The 18974-nt window shown below is 42.6% G+C and overlaps 1 protein-coding gene across 5 annotated transcripts in view; it reads left to right on the forward strand.

Annotated features, from left to right (window-relative positions):
• Positions 1 to 18974, forward strand: part of USP16 (ubiquitin specific peptidase 16) — a 1120218-nt gene that overhangs the window by 151698 nt on the left and 949546 nt on the right. For all 5 annotated transcript variants that reach the window (XM_044071387.1, XM_044071383.1, XM_044071384.1 and 2 more), the window contains one exon: positions 2270 to 2469. In XM_044071387.1, the coding sequence (XP_043927322.1) occupies positions 2270 to 2469 (200 nt within the window). The remainder of the gene's footprint in view (positions 1 to 2269; positions 2470 to 18974) is intronic.

Raw genomic sequence — 18974 nt, forward strand, 5'->3', positions numbered from 1 at the left:
TCGACTTTGATACCATGGTCAGGTGAAGGGCATTTCTTGGGTAGCCTTTTCCATATTATACTCCGTGGTGAGGATTTGAGCATTCTGAGAATGTTAATCCATGAGGCTGACACTAGTCTTTTTTTCTGTAATGGAAAGAGAGAGAGAATGGAACTCTCTTCTCTAGTGCTTATTAACAGTAACCAGGAAAATAACTACAAAGAACTGGAAAAGTGTGATTACACCTGTATTTAGAGCATTTATAAATATTGCCACTGTTTTAAGTTAAAAAGAAGTGTCTGCTATTACTAGATAAAGTTGAAGTTGTTATTAAAGAAATATTAATCTGTGTTCTATAATCAGTGTATGGCTATTTAAGTTCAGTAATATATATTGCAAGAACTGATATAGACATTTGTATGAATAGTTACTTGTTGATGCAATCTGAGATCCTACTGACGCCTCTAGGCGTCAAATATTGCTTGTTCATATTTGCATCAATAATTCCAAAACCATGCTATGTACAAGGTTTTAAAAGGTTTCATCTTAAAGCTTACACAATGGCAAACTCAACTGCACTAATATTTGACATCTGTCTACTGCAGGTAAAGAGATATTAACTGCTGTTTTCATGATATTAATTTATAAAGATATAATTTTCAAATTTTTCTAAATATCTCAACAACCAGGTGACAGACAGAACTTCTTAGCCTCATATGAAAGCTCTCAGCTAAATGAATAAAATGCTGCTTGACAGTATGTGTGTAACTTGAGTGGTCGCTGAGATATTGTAAGTTGTTTACAAAATATTACAAATGTAACAGTTACTGTGTTTAGTGTGAATTATATCAATTAGTTTAAGATGTAGACCCTGAAGAGTACTACCACTATAAAATAGTTTGTACTGAAGGGTTTGCCATTTATGCTTCTTTCATAACCCTTATGGTTCCAGAGATATGAACATTTATTTGAAATGTGAGGACATAATTTGATTCTGTCAAAAGGCTTAGACTCCGCCCACTGGAAGTTACAGTGCAAACTTCCTGATCGCCATTGGAGTGAATGAGTTAAGAACTATCTCTGAGAGAATGCATTTTGTATTTGTTTCTGAATCTGAACACATCATCTCACCAGTATTTGCCTTGCTCTTTATGCAAGTTATTTAGAACTTAGTATCTCTTAGCGATAGGAATATAGTAAGAGTAGTCTAGGTGTTTTCTGTATTTATGTAAGACTGCCCTGCTATGTTATTTTAAAGTATTTCCTGTGGTTTCTGAACTCTGCTGTCACTGTGTTGAGTTAATAAGTATTGTCTTGTGCTTTTATTTATTATTAAATCTATTTCAACCTTTTAATTGTGGCTGGTTTTGTTTAAGAGATATTTACGCTCTTAAAGTACTTGCATGTATTTGGTGATGCTGTACAAACCACTCCTAAATAATCTTAGCCTTGGTCGCACTTACTATTTGGAAAACAGTAACATTACACAGTAGAATTGGACAGCCTTTGGTAAGGGCCTTTATAGTAGCTGATAAGGGTGGTTGATGGCAGTTGGTGTACTACCTTATAGTCTGGGCAGAAGGGGACATAGCTAGTGAACCTGTGCTAGCCTTCCCCAGGAGTGTCTGTGTGTTTGTATATAAATCAAATCTCAAATTGTGTGTGTGTGTGTCAGCTACTTGAACATGGACATGAAGCACTGGTTGGACAGAGAGGGTGCTGGAGGTTTTGGCTTGACCACTCGCTTGAGATCTGAACCCTGTAGCTGTGCCAGTGGGGAGTCTTTTTGGGGATCTGGAGAGCAAGGGAGAAACCAGCCCCAGACTGACTGTGACCTCTGTGTGCTCTTAAGGGAAATTGTACTTTACTGTGTGTGTACTTGTCATCCTCCCAATGTGCACGTCCCTCACTGGTGTTAGTGGTGAGGATTGAGGCTCCTTGATTACTGGGCCAGTGCATGGGCATCACACTTTATTTGAAATGTAATTGACTTAGCTGTTGTAGCATTTAGTTAGGATGTGTCTTTCTTTATTTTCTGACCAATGGTATGTCTGTATTTTGCACGTCAATGATTTGCATTGCTATGTTAGCTTAAATTTATGTGTGTATTAACTGCTTTTATACGTTCATCGCACTTGTATTGTTTGCCTCTTTGAGGTCTTGTACCTAGGTTGTGTCTGAAAAGGAACTTTAATAGCCAGGAATGTCAAATGCTAAAACAATTCATTTGTATAATCATTGTTCCAGTTGGACAATTGACCTTTCTTATAGCAACATGTTTACATTGCAGACAAAAAACAACAAATAAGCAAAACGGAAAACAGTGACAACATAACAACTGAAAAAGAAGTGCAAAATGCAAAGGAACAGGAAAACAAAACTGCTGCAAATAAACCAGAGAAAGAAACGGTGTCAAGAAAGAGCAGTGAAGTGACAGTGAAAGGCCTAAGTAATCTTGGGAATACGTGTTTCTTTAATTCTGTTTTGCAGGTAAGGTTACTGACTGTATACTGAAGACCACATTTCTGAATGTAATTATCTGTTCATATTTGTGCAGTTTAAAAACACATTTTTTGTTTCGACAAAGGGATCCAGCAGGTGTTCAGTTTGATGAAACTGTACTGATAGCTGAATTGTAAGCCAGATTGTAATGTCAGTGACAGTGGTGCAACAGGTAGTGCACTTGGCTTTGGTGCAGAAGGTTGTGGGTTCTCTTCCCACACCAGGTCGATCAATTGCTGACCCTCAGTGCAGCATAAAGGGGGTTCTGTTCTCCTGAGTATGCCGTCCTTCATATGAGATGCTAAACCAACGCTCTGTTTGCTTGAGTGTGTGGTAGTCTAGGTGGATGGAAAAAAAAATCCCATGATACCTATTAAGGTAGGAGTCCTATATTTACATAATTATGCTGTTGTTTTAATTAATTTTCAGGCTTTATATATCAAAGCTTGCCATTTCTGTATTTTTATATTAACCCTACTCCTTTTTTCCATAACCATAATCTAATTTTCTTTAGTATTAATGACGGTATCCATTTTTTGTTAAACATAATTTTGTTAATTCTTTCATTCCATATCACCCAAATTATATAAATAATTACATTATTATCTAAATCTATCTTCAAATTGTTGCCTTTATTTTTATAATATCCATATTCATTCATGTCCATTTGTATATCTTCATAATTCTTTATATTTCCAAAGTATTTTTCTATACATAATTTATTCCACAATTATCTCACAATTTTAAAAGACATATGCTGTTGTTTCTTCTTCTCCACAGTACAAACATATTTTGTCATCTTTCTTTATATAACACATATTTGCCTTAATAGGTAATTTCTTTATTCCCGTTCTCCACAAGAAATCTTGACATTCAGCATTATATCTACATCACTTATTTTGTTATTTAATTGCTTTAATCTTTATTTCTTATACATTTCCCATGTAACCCATAATGCAACATATGTAACAATAATATGTTTTCATAATGTTATTATACCATACCTTTCTATCTTCCTCTACTTCATCAATATTTATTTTCCACATTCTTATCTTTTGTTAATAATTATTTTTCTTCATTTAGCTGTTCTTTTGTTCTTTTATTTCCTCTATTTTTCAAGAATTCCTTATACTTTTACTTTAGTCACTAATTTTTCATTTTTTTTTCATTTAACCATTTCACTACCTTATTATAAATTTAATGAAACAGAATAAAGTATTAGATTTATCATACCAAATCCTCCTCCTTCCTTGTTCATGTATAAGATGTCCCTCTTAACAGGATTTAGTCTTGATCCCCATAAAAAGGAAAAAAATATTTTTAATAACACTTTTTCATATCCAGTAGGAATTATAACAATACCAGACAAATATTCTGTCTTTCCTATTATAACTGAATTAATCAAATACACATTTTCCATAATTTACAAATCTCTTTTATTTCTTTTATTGTTGTTTCCCATTCTTTCGTATGATCTTTAAACATATATCTCCTTCAAAGAAAATTGCATACCTGCTTTTTTATTGTATTGCCTAATCCTTTACTTTTTATCTTTTTTAAGAATCATACCTCTTTTCTTTAAACTTTCAACTAAATAAAAATAACCTCTCATCCACTCTTTATTTTTACTTTTTATAATAATATCATCTGCATAACACATCATAACTGGAATTTCAACTCCTGTTTGAGATTTATAATTTGTGTTCTTCATTTTCTGGTTCACCTCTCGTAACTACTGCATCCATAACCAAAGTAAGTAAAATACTATTTGCAGGACATCCTTGCCATATACCATTGTTCATATCTGTCTAATTATTTATTTATTTTTTATTTATTTAACATTTATTAACCAGGAAAGTCCAACTTGGGCAGAGTCCATTTTCAGTGGAAGCCCAGGGGGCTCCAGATGCATGTCTTTGGGGTGTGTGGGGGGAAACTGGAGCACCTGGAGGAAACCCCTGTGAATGCAGAGAGGATATGCAGACTCTACACAGAAGGCACCCCAGCCAAGAATCAAACTGGAGAATCTCTTGCTGTAAGGCGAGAACGCTAACCTTTACACCACTGTGCAGCCCAGCGTCCATCCATTAATTAAAACCCTTACTTTATAGGATCATAGGAATCATGGGACCATAGGAAGTTGCTAGGCTATTGGCCCTGAGGTCCTTACAAGCCTAGTCGAGAATTTAGCCCATGTTCCAACAAGTCAGCACCGTATGCCACTGTCCAGCAGGGACGTAGGTGGAATTCCAGGGGTGTATTTTCTGTTCCCCATCCAGTTATCCAGGTTGTGTTTGAAAAGGTTTAATGAGGTACTCTGCTTTACGTGAGGAGGGAGTCTATTCCACAAAAGGGGGAGTCTCTGGGACACAAATCTGTCCCGCCAACAAGTCCTATTGATGTCACAGACCAGGTTGAGGTCTTGCATGTGGGTTACTCGAGTGGAGCTTGACTTGAGATATGCAGCATTCCCATCAGGATGAGGTCTGAGATTGCTTTGTATGCCAGACAGAGTTCACCTTTGAAGAGTCTGTAGGAGACTGAGTAGAAGGACAGGGCTTTTAGTCTATCTGTGTAGGGTATATGTTTGAGGCCTTGGATTCTCCGAGTGAGGAATCTCTGTGGTCTCTCCAGCTGCTGTATGTGGTTTGCAAGGTACATGCCGAAATGGGCATTGTATTCAGTAATCGGTCTTGTAAGGGAAGAATACAGGAATGTTATGACCACCTTGTCCCTGGATGAGATACCCTTACTAATGAGGTGGGCCCATGTAGAAAGCTTTTCGTACAATGGTGGCAATATGATGGTCAAACGTCAAGTTTGCTATCAACCTGGGTTCCCAAGTCCCTCACGATTGATTGCGTGCTTAGTGCCTTATTATCAATGTGTTAATTCATGGGGACGTCATTCTCCCCAAAAGGGATGATGATGCAGTTTTTGGCATTCAGTTTGGGGCCATGTTTCTAGCACCAGTCATTTGTTTGTGTGAGACCCTCTTGGAGTATGTCCACATCACTAGGGGAATTGATGACAGCACCCAACTTGCAGTAATCTGCAAACTTGGTCAGCCATAGCCCATTAGATTTGGCCTGCACTTCTGAGAAGTATATCCCAAACAGCAGAGGCCCCAAGACCAATCCTTGGGGTGCACTGCTAGTTATGGGCCTACTAGGTGGCTTCCCCTATTTTGACTAGGTGGGTTCTTATCAGTGAGCCAGTTTGCTACCCATCTGGTAACACATGGATTGATGCCTAGTTGACAGAGTTTATTATAAGTGAATGGGGAATAGTATCAAAGGCCTTGGCCAGGTCAGGGTAGGCAGTGTGCACCATCTTCCCCTCATCTATGGCCTTGGTGGCTGTCTCAAAGAAGTCGACCAAATTTAACAGGCATGACCTCCCCTTGAGAAAACCAAACTGTGCCGGATCAAGTGTCTGAAAATTGCCAGTGTCCTTGTTAACGAGGTCCATGATAATCCGTTCCATGGCAGATCAGGCTAGTTAGGCTGATGGGTCTATAATTTCCTGAATCGGTGAACACTCCACCTTTGTGCAAAGGGATGACAGTAGCTGTGCTACAAGTTCCTGCCTGAGTTCATGTAGGATGCAGCCCGGGATGTTATCCGGTCCCATGGAGGCTGTATTTTTGCCTTTGAGGGGGCAGTGATGACTTGCTCCCTAGAGATAAGGGGAAGGGGGCAGGTACTGGGATGTCTTGTTTTACTGATGGGAGGACAGAGGAGTGAAGTTTTCACTGAGCCTGTCTGCTAGCAGGTTGGCTATATCTTCAGGGTTTGTGTATGTGGTGTCCTTGACCACCAGTTCTGAGCAGATCTGGGTGCTTCCCTTGAGATTACGGACATATGTAAAGAAAGCCTTAATGCTCTTATTTGCTTGTTCAGACTAAGGAGAGATTGCTTCCATTTTAGATACCTGCTCCTTCCTGGTCCTGGGCAGCAATGTTTTTCCTTTTATTATATAGTTTATTTATTGTAGATGTCCACCAGACAGGTTTACTCTTCCTTGAGGTGGAGGATTTTGTCCTGTTTGATATTCCTGTTTCCATGCAGCTGTATAAATGCTTATATAGTACTTTGGTGCAAGTTTGGACATATGTGCCAGTTTCTGTGGAGGGGGAGGGGACTGTGAATCTGTTTATACCTTCCCTCAGGAGGTTGTAATCAGCTTTGGAGAATTTTTTTTTTGTCCCTAGCTAGAGGGGGTTAGGGGAGATGGTGACTTTGAAAGTGACTGCTTTGTGGTCGGATCTTACCAGGGATGATGACTTGTAGGGATGTTGAAGTGGTTACTCATGTTGGTTAATACCAAGTCCAAGATATTTTCACTTCTTGTGGGGGTGTCAACCAACTAGTCCAAGGCATTTGCATTGACAAAATCAAGAACTCTCTGGGCATTTGTGCTTTGGCATGAGTATTTCTTCCTGTCTGAGGTTGGATAGTTAAAGTTGCCCAGGATCAGGGTAAAGGGTTGAATCTTGATAGATTCAAAGAGGTCCAGATAGGTGGAGTGGGCATCTTGAGTCAGAGTTGGAGGCCTGTAGCTAGCTATGTTTTGAATAGGGGTCTTGTCAGTTGTTAACTGCACCTGGAATATTTCCTGTGCATCGTACTGTTTGACCAACCTAGAGGTGTGTATGTCTTTTATGTGTATTGCAACTCCACCTCCTTTTGTTTTGCTGCCCACTGCTTGGGGTCTGAATGAATGATAGGATGAATAACCTGGTATGGCTTGGGTGCTGTCCTCATCTTTGAACCAAGTTTCTGTGACTGCACAAATATCAGCTTCTTCCAGGGTTAACAATGCTTGCAATGAGTGCAGTTTCATGATTAGACTTCTAGCCTTTAGCAGCATGACCTTTAATGTACATTTTAATGAAATTTCTTGTTGGTAGTTTTGACCTCATGGCATTGCCTAAAAAAGGCACTATGGTGGAGGCAAGAGCATTTTCCAGGAGCCTGAAGCCCAAGGGAGACCATTTCCATTTTCAGAATAATATTACAATTCCATGCCCCAGTCCATAAATCCCTGTTGTCATAAACTTTTAAAATGTCCATTTATTTATGTATAGTTTTTAAATGTTCTTAAGTCTCTCTTTCCAGTTCAGTTCTAAATTGTATATGAACTTTCTTTTTAGTGTCTTGGAAGGATGCTTTTACTATATAGTCATTCTAAGGATTATCATTCTGTTTTTTATCATATTTACTTAAAAATGTCTCCATAGCTTGTACAGTCTCAAATAAATTTCACAAAAAAATTCTTCAATTAAAATGGATGCTCTTACATCTTGTGCTTTTGTACCCAAAGGTAAAATTATATTGTCCCATACCTCATATCTGTTTAATTCTTTATCCATTTTGTTCTGTATTCTTACTACAAATCTTCTTTTTGCACCAATTTCTTTCCTTCTGTCCCTTGCTCCTTTTCATGTAGCTGCCACTGTCTCTGCATACATCATCTTTTTCGTACTGCTTTCTTCTGGCATCTTTTTTCTTCTCCTTTGTTTATTTTGTCCATATCTCCATGTGAAACCTCCTGCTCTGGTTCACTTTGATTTATCAGATCCTGTAATATATCATCCAGCATCCCTCCCAATTGGAGGGTTGTAACTACACATTCTTCCACAGCTATTTCCTTGGTTTGTTCAAATAACTTCTTTTGAAATATCTTCTCTGAATCCTCCATCTCCATATTACATATTCTAATCGAGCTGGTATTCACCTCTGCTCCCTTCTACTACTGTTTCTCCATCTTGTGCATCGCCGTCCTCAGCTGTTTCTGTGCTAGGAATGAAACATGCAGATGTACTTGCATTCAAACAACAATGCGATCTTATGGGTAGGGGACGTTCCCTGATGCCCTGGCCAGATTCCCCTTAATAGTATAAATACCACCTCAGATCTCCCCTGAAAAGAGGCTACTAGCTTAGTGAGACTGATCAAGTCAACATAGGATAAACAAAATAAAAATAAAATTATGTTTAAAAAATGTGTATATACTTTTTACTTTGTAGCATTTATAAAAGGATTTTCCATCAATGACTCTGTAAAAAAAAAAAAAAAAACCACAGTAAAATTATAAACTTGTGTAAAACATCATTTCTCTGAGATAATCTGACAAACAGCATTTGTGATAAAAGAGATTGTATTTTTCATTCGCAGTATTATTTGGTATCAGTGACTACACACTTGTCTTCCCACAGCTGACCATTGGCTGCCACAAGTGCCTCTCTTTGTCCACTGGGTCTATTGAGCACTACTTTCCTCCCTTGGAGTTACTGTGGCCCAACCTGACGGCCATTGAGGAGACTGAGACTCCTGACACAGTGCTGTATTGCTGCCAGTGTATGTTTGTATTTTAAGTCCTAACTTCCCCTTTCCTGTTGCACTTCTCTTCATGTCCAGAGGGTTTATTTGCAGTATGGACATGCTGCCATACTGTCCCACCTCTGTGGTGCCTCAGCCATTGTCCCCTGCCTATTTCCCCCTTTAGGCCAACACCTCCATGTGTGAACTGTGCCTTCTGCACTGATCGTACTGTACATATGGAACATCCAAGTGCATGCCGTCCCTCCAGGATAGCCACACCCATCCTCCTGCTGCAAGGCCCTCAGATGACAGAGCTACTAATTGAACTGAAGTTACCTGTGCTGTAGTTAGGGCTAAATTCTTGCATGTCACAGCTGTTTGGCTCTATGTTGGTAGTATACTTTTGTGCTTTGCTTTGTTACTGCAATTTTTGTTTGTGCTTAAATTTTCTGTTTTAAGAAATATAATTGCAATCATTTATCTTTCAAAATGCACCAGAGACAGTATAATGGAATATCATAATACAGAGGATTATGCTTTGGTCTCCATTGGCGATCAGTTCAGGAAATGGATCTCAAGAAATTCATCTTTAGATCAAAGCCTGACGTGAATTTCTCATAACCTGTTTTGACAACTTTTAACCAAATGGGTATGATTAATTACCAGATCATAATGTTCTATGTTGCTTGGAGTTTATTCCTTATTATTTTTATATTGTACAACTACCATGGCCTTATTTGTACTTCATTCATTTGTGTATCTTCAGTGTGTGTACTGAATTCGATATAACATGTAAAGTAATCCATTCATGTTTTAGTAAAGTACCAATACTTTGTGAATGGTAATGCTGCTGCTGTATCAGCAAGTCATATTTTAACCTTTTTATAAGCCTTTGTTATTTGGGAAAACTGCAAGTTTTATTCATTTATCGTTGCCTAGTTTAATAGTGTAGCCACAGTTTCTTTTTAAAGTTGTCCGAGTTCTTTCTTTTAAAAAAATTCTTGTACAAAATAGTTACAGTGTTTCTGGTCAAGCCTTAATGATTTAAAGATAATTATACATAAAGAGAAAACAGGAGAATGAGGAGTAGTTTTTTTTTTATTTGTAAATCAGGTAATTTTAAGAATTTGGCAGTTTACTGAAGAACAGGTTCAGTGTTATCCTTCTTACCTTTAAGTATCACTCAGCAGTGAAGTTCTTAATTGTAAATATCAGAATTTCAGATCTTGCAGGTATTGTTTTCGGGCTGAGTAGTAGTGTGCTCCCCAATATGTTGGAGCCAGAATGTATTTGCAAATGTCAGAGTGACCAAAAAATAAAATTCTAATAATGCTATATTATTTTTACCTGGTTTAAGTGAAAGTAGCTATATTTTGCTGTATGTTTAGGTTTATATTCTATTTGCATGACAATGTGAGGTATGTTACAACATTTGTCCTTTGCAGTGCTTATTTAGTTTGAGATGTAGCTCCCTTTTGACCTCCAGCTTTGTGGCATTGAAACATTTGCTTATTATTAAAGCGCAGAGGTTTTTAGATTTGAACCTTGCTATTACAAGGTTATTTTTTCCTCATTGTTGAAGCGTAATTGGATTGCTCTGTTATACATGTAGATTTGTTGTCAGATGATTTATTTACTCAAGTTAACTGGTGGATGTTCTGTTGAGAAATAATTTTCTGAACACAACCCAGGTAGTTCCATTTACATAATTGCTGTGCATAATATGGTAACTCTTTTTAGCACCTAAGTTGGGATGCATTGACAAAAATATGTTTTCTTCAGGTCATAATTGCAAGAATTGAGGCTTGCAAAGTCAGAACTGGCACTCTCATTTATGAAACATTGAAAACTGAGAATCCCAAAATCCCAGACTTGCAGAACTCATGGTACCACGTGTTTCTGGGTTTAGAATGGCAGGCAGTTTTGAGATTCAATGATGTACATGGTTTTAGGTTTTCACAGTGTTTGGAATACTATGTTTAATGTCTGTGATTGCTAGTTTCAGCTTTGATCTTGCAGTAGTAAACCATTCTTCCCATGCAGTAAAGCCAGTTAATAGAGTGATTTACATATCTATCAAGGTAGACTGATCAGAGTAGTAGCTAGGTGAATTGCCAACCCCCGTCCTCCAGTAGTCCAGAGAATGGCATCCTTCCTCATCCAAAAACTGAGGACAAAAAAAGAAAATATTTCTTGCAGCTAGTGATGCACACTAATTTAAACAGCTGAAATGTCACCTAACTACAGCTGCATAAATGAATGCTAGTGCTCCATTCCCTCCCAGTCCGCACCTCCAATGTGTTGTTGATCATACCCCCTGACAGCTTGCACCTAGGGCAGCAATCTGTTTCACCCCAACCCAGCTACGAATCCTGAAATTGACTAGATAGCATCAGAAAGAATAATGTCTCTACAGTGACCCCTAGTGTAAAAATTAGATCTTTCAATTCAAACCATTAGTCATTTGTCTGTGACAAGAATTTGTTGAAGTACTTTGTATACTTTTAAATTCAAACCAAATATTCACTTGCCTTCTTATTAATTTTGAAATTAGCGGATGAACTTGAATCTGAAAATATTGTCAAGATTGTAATTGGGGGGGATAGAGAATTAAGAACAGATTTAAGTCTCAGTCATTACTATGCCTTCTTTTTCAGCTAACTTAGAAGGACATGTATAATTACATAGCCAGGAAATCCCTACTCATCTGGGTTTCCTGATTTACTTAAGAATTAGAGTTATTTTATACTGCCAAGTACTACAGCTGGATTTGGGACATCTTTTTTTGCATGTTAACCTAGGTTATCTCATTATTTGCAGTCCACATCCATTTACTATACACAGTGAGAGTTGTCAGCATTCAGTTTTTGCATTAGCTCCAAAAGTTTCTTTAAAATATCATTGGTGAACCGTAGACCCCTGATATAATTAAATGCAAACAAAAGTAGGTACCCACATGTGTTTCAGTGCAGTTTTCACCCAGAAACACCATTTTTCTGGAACAGTCTAATAGGTCATAGTGCCGAGTAATTACTACATGTTGCCAATGGTTGCACTACATTCACATTTGTTTTCGTTGTACAGTACATGAACTTCTCCAGAAGTGGCTAATGAGGCACCACACACATGGTTGGCATAACTACCAATCTGAAGTAGTTAACTTAATTTGATCAGCAACCTCTGGGTTACGGATCCGATACAGATCCAAGCCAGAAGCATACCAAGCTAAAAATCCGAGCTCCAAGCTCCTCCCCCTTACCCATACTACCCTGAAACCTCCTTTCAATCCCCAGATCTCATTTGCCGCGGCTTTGCCAAGCACGGGATTTTTCGAGCTCCAGGCGAGTGTAGTTGGTTCTTATATTTTTCTAAAAATATCTGGGTAGTATAATTGTTAGCTGTGTGTGTGTGTGTGTGTGTGTAGTATTTTTCTATATATTTAGATATTAGTTCGCTTCTTAACTAATCTATCCCCCTCTTTTCTTTGGTAATCTCTATCCCCTAGTAGGCCCCTCTTTTCCCTTTAGATGTGTGAGTGTGTGTGTGTGTGTGAGGGTATGGCTGATAGCCAGAAAACTACTTTTTCTAAGTGCAATGAATGTGGCCATAAGCTGTCGCCAGCGGATGGTCACACTCAGTGCATTCTTTGCTTGGGGGTTTCTCACCTTTCCTCAGGCTGCCAGATCTGTGCAGCCTTGCGAGATAGGAAGAACAAGCTGATTTTGGTGGGTCATCTACCTGCGGAATCAGCTTCTTCTTCCTCTTCTCCCTGTGTAGCGACAGCCGTGGCTGTGGTTGCTCAACCATCTGGCCCTCCTCCCCTGTCTGGGACTCACCCTCCCACTTCGTCTCAGGGAGAGCGAGAGGCAAAAAAGGACAGAAAAGAGAGAAGGGAGAGAGAGAAAGATAGAGAGAAGCCACAAACAGCAGGCCGAATTGGACCCATCGGCCCCTCCCGCTAAGCTTCTGTCTTCTCCTTTGAAGATTACCAAGCCTCCTTCCCCATGGTTCCGTTCCCCACGCTTCTCTCCAGAGCCAGAAGAGGAGGCCCGACCATCTTCAAGGTCATCGCGTCGGCCTTCCACGGCCTCTTCCAGATCTACTCGTAGCCTCTCGGAGGCAGATGTGGACCAGATGATGCATCGCTTCCTGCAAACTCAGCTGCAGATGGGAGTGTTGCTGCCTGGGGGGGTTCAGCTCCTCTATTTGCCCCGATAGCTCTTTCTCCGATCCACTACCGGATTTCAGAGTCTTCGGATCCGAGGAGCCTCGGAGTCAGGGAGTCAGTGCCGATAGTTATTGCTACCTCAACGCCGGCCAAGCCCTTGAGCTTATCGGATCCGAGCTCTCGGGGCCGAGAGCTGGGCATCGGATCCGAGGGGGGGCGAGTGTGTCTTCGTCTCCTTCGCGGTCAGAGCACACCATCCATTTGAATCAGAGTGCTTCGGCTCCGACACCGATCCCTTCGTCAGATCCGAGGGTGCCGGCCACCTGTGTTAGAGAGGCTGGTTCCCCATCTGCATTCGACGTTGTGGAGAGGGTTCTCTCTAGAGGATCGAGACCTCTCACTCTTTCCCCAGGGTCCACCCCTGCTCCCTCGCAGCTTGGTTTGTCCTCCATCATTCAATCCCAGGGACAGCCTGTGTTGTTCATGCCCCAGCCAGTTCCCCTGGAGGAACATGAATCCATTGGTGATCCCCCCTCGGAGAGTCCCCCGAAGAGATTCCTCACAAACGCCTGTGTAAAAGGAGGCACATGGACTCCCCTGAGTCCCTCACCGAGGATACTGATTTGGAGGAAGGGGAAGGTTCTCCCAGGTCACCCCGACGACGTCTCCTTCGGAGACATTATGGAAATGCTCCACCAAGAGGGGGGGGGTGGTCCACCAAAAAACCTTCCTCGGACGAATCGGTATTCCTGGAGGCATTTGACATAGGCCCATCTACCTCTTGGGTGTCCTCCCGGCTGACCTGATTACCACCAGGGTGTGGAAGGAACCGGATACTGTAGAGCTGATCCCTAGGAGGCCCGACAAGATTCTGAGGCCCCCCTGCAGACAAAGCTTTGTGGTTCCCCTGTAGATGCCATGGTGGTGGTGGCGGCCACCAAAAAGGAACTAGCTCAGGACAGTTCTTCAGTCCATCCCCCTGACAAGGAGTTTCGGGAATGGGACCGTATTGGAAAGCGGATGTTTGCTTCAGCTACCTTCTCTATTAGGGTGCTGAATTACTTGGCCCATGTAATCAGACTGCAGCGGGACATGGTTAAAGAGTACACTGAGTCTCCCCCAGAGTCCATGTCGGCCAAGTATAAACTAACTTTCTCTGCTCGTATGGCCAGTCTCAAATCACTGTCTAATACATCTATGCGGCTACTCTCCCATGCCACGGAAGGAGCCGCTAGAGCTAGTGGGTCCTGTATCGCCTTAAGGCGTTATGCCTGGCTTCGGCTTTGTGATTTCTCTGAACCTTTCTAGGCGTCCTTCGTGAATGCACCCTTTGACGGGTCTACCCTGTTTGGGAAGACTGTCCGCGAGATGCTGGTCCAGAGCGAGAAAGACGAGAAAACGCTGTCAGCTGTCTGAATCTGCTTCTCTACTCCTCAAAGGTCCTTCTCCAGGAACCAGCAAGGGCAGAAGAAGATGTGGATCCAGAAATCTCAGCAAGCCCGGTACGCTCAGTACCCCTTCTCCCCAAGAGGCCGAGGGGGACAAGGTGGACACCGGCCCAGAGGCAGAGGGGGGCCGAAGAACTTCAGGTCATGGGTACCCTTTTCCGACCGACCCACGCAGCAGCCCTGAAGGGTTGCCCAACTGCTCCTCTCTGGAGGCAGTCAGGGGGGTGTTTTTCGAGGCACCTGGCTCAATGGGAGTCCATCACGACAGATCGCTGGGTGATTCAGATAATATCCAGAGGCTATTCAATCCCCTTCATAAACAAGCCCCCTTACTCAAGACGCCTCCCAGATGTTCCACTCACTCAAAGGGAGGCCGCAGCTTTGGAAATAAAAAAACTGTTAGAAAAAAGAGCCATCCAGCATGTGCCCCCAGACCAGTCCAGATTAGGCATTTACTCCGTGTTCTTTCTGGTGCCAAAAAAGACGGGGGACTTAAGGCCGATCCTTGACCTGTCCACAATGAACCTTTTTGTTGCCAAGGAGAAATTCTGGATGGTCACACTTCAATCCATCCTGACTCTCTTGCAGGAGGAGGACTGGATGTGCTCCATAGACCTCAAGGATGTGTACTACCATATTCTCATGGATAGACGGTCCAGGAGGTTTCTCCGCGTTCGGCTAGGGGCCAGTCATTACCAGTTCAGGGTCCTATCCTTCGGTCTTAACACAGCCCCCAGGGTGTTCACCAAGGTCATGGCATTTGGAGCAGCCCACCTGAGGCTCCAGGGCATACAGGTCTTCCCGTACCTAGACGACTAGCTCCTCACCGTCCCCACCAGGCATCTTTCTTCTCTCTCTAGCCAGGGACTTCTTCCTCCATTTATCTCCCCAGTTGGGGATCACTATAAATGTCAAGAAGTTGTTCCTCCAACCTGTTCAGGTTAGAGACTTTATAGGGGCCAGGATATATTCCCTTCAAGCCAAGGCTTTCCTAACGCCAGACAGACTTCACAGCATGACTTTGCATGTACTAGCTCTTCTTCAGTCTCCTGCTCCCCCAGTAGAGTTAGTCGTGAGAGCTTTGGGGTCCATAGCGGCAGCGATCAATTTCATCCCTTACGCTCGTCTGCACATGAGGGTTCTACAGTGGACTTTGCAAGTCCAGTGGTCCATTCTACACCATCCACTAGACTTGCTGATTCCCCTCAGCAGGGTTTTGCAGGAACTCCCCTCATGTGGTGGCTCCAATCCCGAGCCCTTCGGGAAGGACGACCTTTTGTTATGCCCCTACCCCAAGCCATAGTGACCACGGACGCCTCCAACCTAGGGTGGGGGGGGCATTGTGCGGGCAGGACTGTCCAAGGCACGTGGACTCAGATGGAGACCGTTCTGCATATAAATGTACTGGAGATGAGGGCAGTCCTTTTAGCGTTGCAGGCCCTTCATGCCTTCCTTCCTCCAGGGACTATTGCGATCCAGTCAGACAGTATGTTCGTGGTCTGGTATATCAGCAAAACATGGGGGAACCAGGTCTTACCCTCTTTGCCGAGAAGCCATGAGAGTTTGGGAATGGGCGATCTCCACCAACCGCTTCCTGTTAGCAATGCACATTCCGGGTCAGTCCAACATTCTGGCGGACAAATTGAACAGAACTATCCTCTCTCCTTACGAGTGGTCTCTGAATTCTTCTGTAGTGGAACAGATCTTACTCCAATGGGGTCAACCTTGCTGCGATCTCTTCGCATCGCCTTTCAATGTGAAGTACAGCTTGTTTTTTGCTCTAATTCCTCCTTTAGGGGAAGCCTCCAGAGATGCTCTAGTCTATGCTTGGCTGCCCGGTCTTCTTTATGCGTATCCTCCACTTCCGCTGATGACAAAATTTTTGCAGAAAGCTCGTCGGTTGGGGAGCAAGATTATCCTCATAGCCCCATTCTGGCCTCGTCAAGTCTGGTTCCCCTGCCTACGGTCTCATCTCATAGCTCCTCTCTGGATCTTGGATCCCATTCCGGATCTGATCTCTCACCCCTCAGGAATGGCCCCTCCGAACCCAGACGAGCTCAAGCTCTCAACTTGGCTGATCCAGTTCCCTTAGATGTTCATCGTGCATACAGCTGCAGTAATCACATATGGGTTCTCTGCCGTCAGGCGGGTCCTCGGTCGGCCGAATTCCAAAGTCTCGGTCTGGCGTCGGTTGTTGTCGCTTTCTTTCCTGACGTCAGTGCGACAGGGGTATATAAGACACAGCCGACGCCATATTCTTCAGTCTTTTTTGCCGCACGGTGCCCGAAGCAGAAGCAGTTCTCAAGTGCCGGTCGGCCAGCTCCTGAATTTACGAAAAATTGGAAACCGAAGTCTTCATTAAAGCTAAGTACCCCGTTGGGGAAACTTTTCTTGCCTCAGACCGATGTCAAAAAAAGTTAACAATTGTATTTCTTGTGGGAAGAATTTCCATTCCCTCTGCATACCTTGTTTAGGCCCCGACCACGACGTCTCGGGCTGTCGCTTTTGCGCTACCTTCAGTAAGCGCACTATTAAGCGTCGGGCGGAGTTCGCCCAACACTTTTTCGGTAAAGCCTTTGATTATAAAATGTCGTCAGAGACTCCGACTACCGTTTTGTCCAAAAAACGCAAGGACAAGGATCGACACGCGAGGTCCGCGGTCCCCACCGACACCACACCAAAACTGACTACACGTGGTCCGGTTCTCAGCGAGACGCCTATGCAGTCCCTGACTACCGATGACACTTCTTTGGCGAGGTCTTCTGTAACCGAGACCGCAGGTACCTCGGCCCATACCCAGACTCAACCACCGAAGCCACTGTGAGCGTTGAGCCTCCTAATGTGGACAGGTCCACTTCCACCCATGGTGTCTTTAGACCCTCATCTTCCTTTTCAATTAAGGCCTTTACTAAGTCCAAATCAGCCAGGCATCCCAAGAGGCCTGTTGCACAGGGCCCATCTCCAGGCCCCATGCCTAAAAAGCAAATGCTTAAGATGGCTGAGGATTTAATTACTCTTATCAGGGGTTCCCAACCCCCTCCAGACAAGAGACCCAGAGTGGAGGAAGATTCTCTCTCTTCTGATCAGGGCTGCATTTTTTCAGATCATTCTGATATAGAGGAACACTCTTTTTCCCCTTTTGAAGATTCTGACGCAGAGCAGTCCATTCCTTCTGCATCTCCTCCTGAGGATTTTTCCTTTGGGGAAACCTTGCACACCTTGAGGGAACACTTCCATTGGGAAGGCCAAGACTTTTCTGATTCCAAGAAAAGACTTAGGGAATTTCTTTTGTTACCTCAACACAGACCTCTGGCGATACCTCCTGTCTTGGACATACTGGATGATGTTTATTCAGAGGCTTGCCTTAATCCGGATTCCCTGCCTCCTGCCCCAGTCAAGCCTGATAGGTACTACAGAGTTCCTAACTCTCACCTATTTCTGTACAAAAGCCATAATGCTGACCCTGAAACCATTTCTCAAGGCCCCAAGGGAATGAAGGCCTCTACTGCTAAGAATCCACTACCTTCCGAAAGAGAGTCAAGATCCTTAGAAAGGTGGGGAAAAAGGTATATACCTCGGCCACCCTAGCCATGAGGGCCTTAAATTGTCAGTTTCATATGCTTAAATATCAGCAGTTTCTGTTATCACAATTAAGAAATAAAATGTCTCAACCTGAACAACCAGATTTGAAGGAGTTGCAGGATATGATGCATAGTGCAGAGCAAGTGGGTAAACACACCTTACAATGTGGCTATGATGCCCTAGAGGCCTCAAGTAGAGCTGCTGTTACAGGATCAGTTATTCGTAGACATGCATGGCTTAGGGAACAAATCTTGCCTGATCATGTGAAAGTTAAACTACTAGATGCTCCTTTACAAAAGGATGTGTTATTTGGTACTAATGCTGAGGAGAAACTACGGAAAATGGAAGAAAAAGCCAACTCTATGCAATCTGCCAAAGCTTTTCTACAGGTTCAACCACCACGTTTTAGCAGAAATTGACCTTCAAAAACTGGTCCTTTCCAGCCACGGACAGGCCCCAAAGAGGTAGATACAGGCGCTCAAGGGGCAGAGGGCAATCAGAAGGATCATGTAGAGGCAGGCAATGGCAAACTCCAGCACCAAGAGGTGGCGAAGACAGTGCACAACAATATAGGAAACAAACCCAATGACTTCCTCCTTTCCATGCCAAGCAAGTCTCAGCTGGCAGCACCCTTGGGAGGAAAGCTGGCATTATTTACAAGAAATTGGCATATTGTCACAACAGACAAATGGATCCTGGACATTATAGACAGAGGCTACAGATTTCATTTTCACACTCTACCAAAAATGAGAGGCATGCCAAACCTGCCACACAATCAAAGGGCAGAGGCACAACTACAAATTTCAAAGCTCATAGATATGAAAGCTATTCAAGAGGTACCTACTCATGAACAAGGCCAAGGTTTTTATTCCAGGCTATTTCTGGTACCAAGGAAAGGAACCGACTGGAGACCCATTTTGGACTTATCCATCCTGAACACATTCTTACTGCACCAAAATTCAAGATGCT

Source organism: Protopterus annectens, chromosome 5.part0 (assembly GCF_019279795.1).
Source record: "Protopterus annectens isolate FY-2018-M chromosome 5.part0, PAN1.0, whole genome shotgun sequence".
In the NCBI taxonomy this organism is placed as follows: domain Eukaryota; kingdom Metazoa; phylum Chordata; order Ceratodontiformes; family Protopteridae; genus Protopterus; species Protopterus annectens.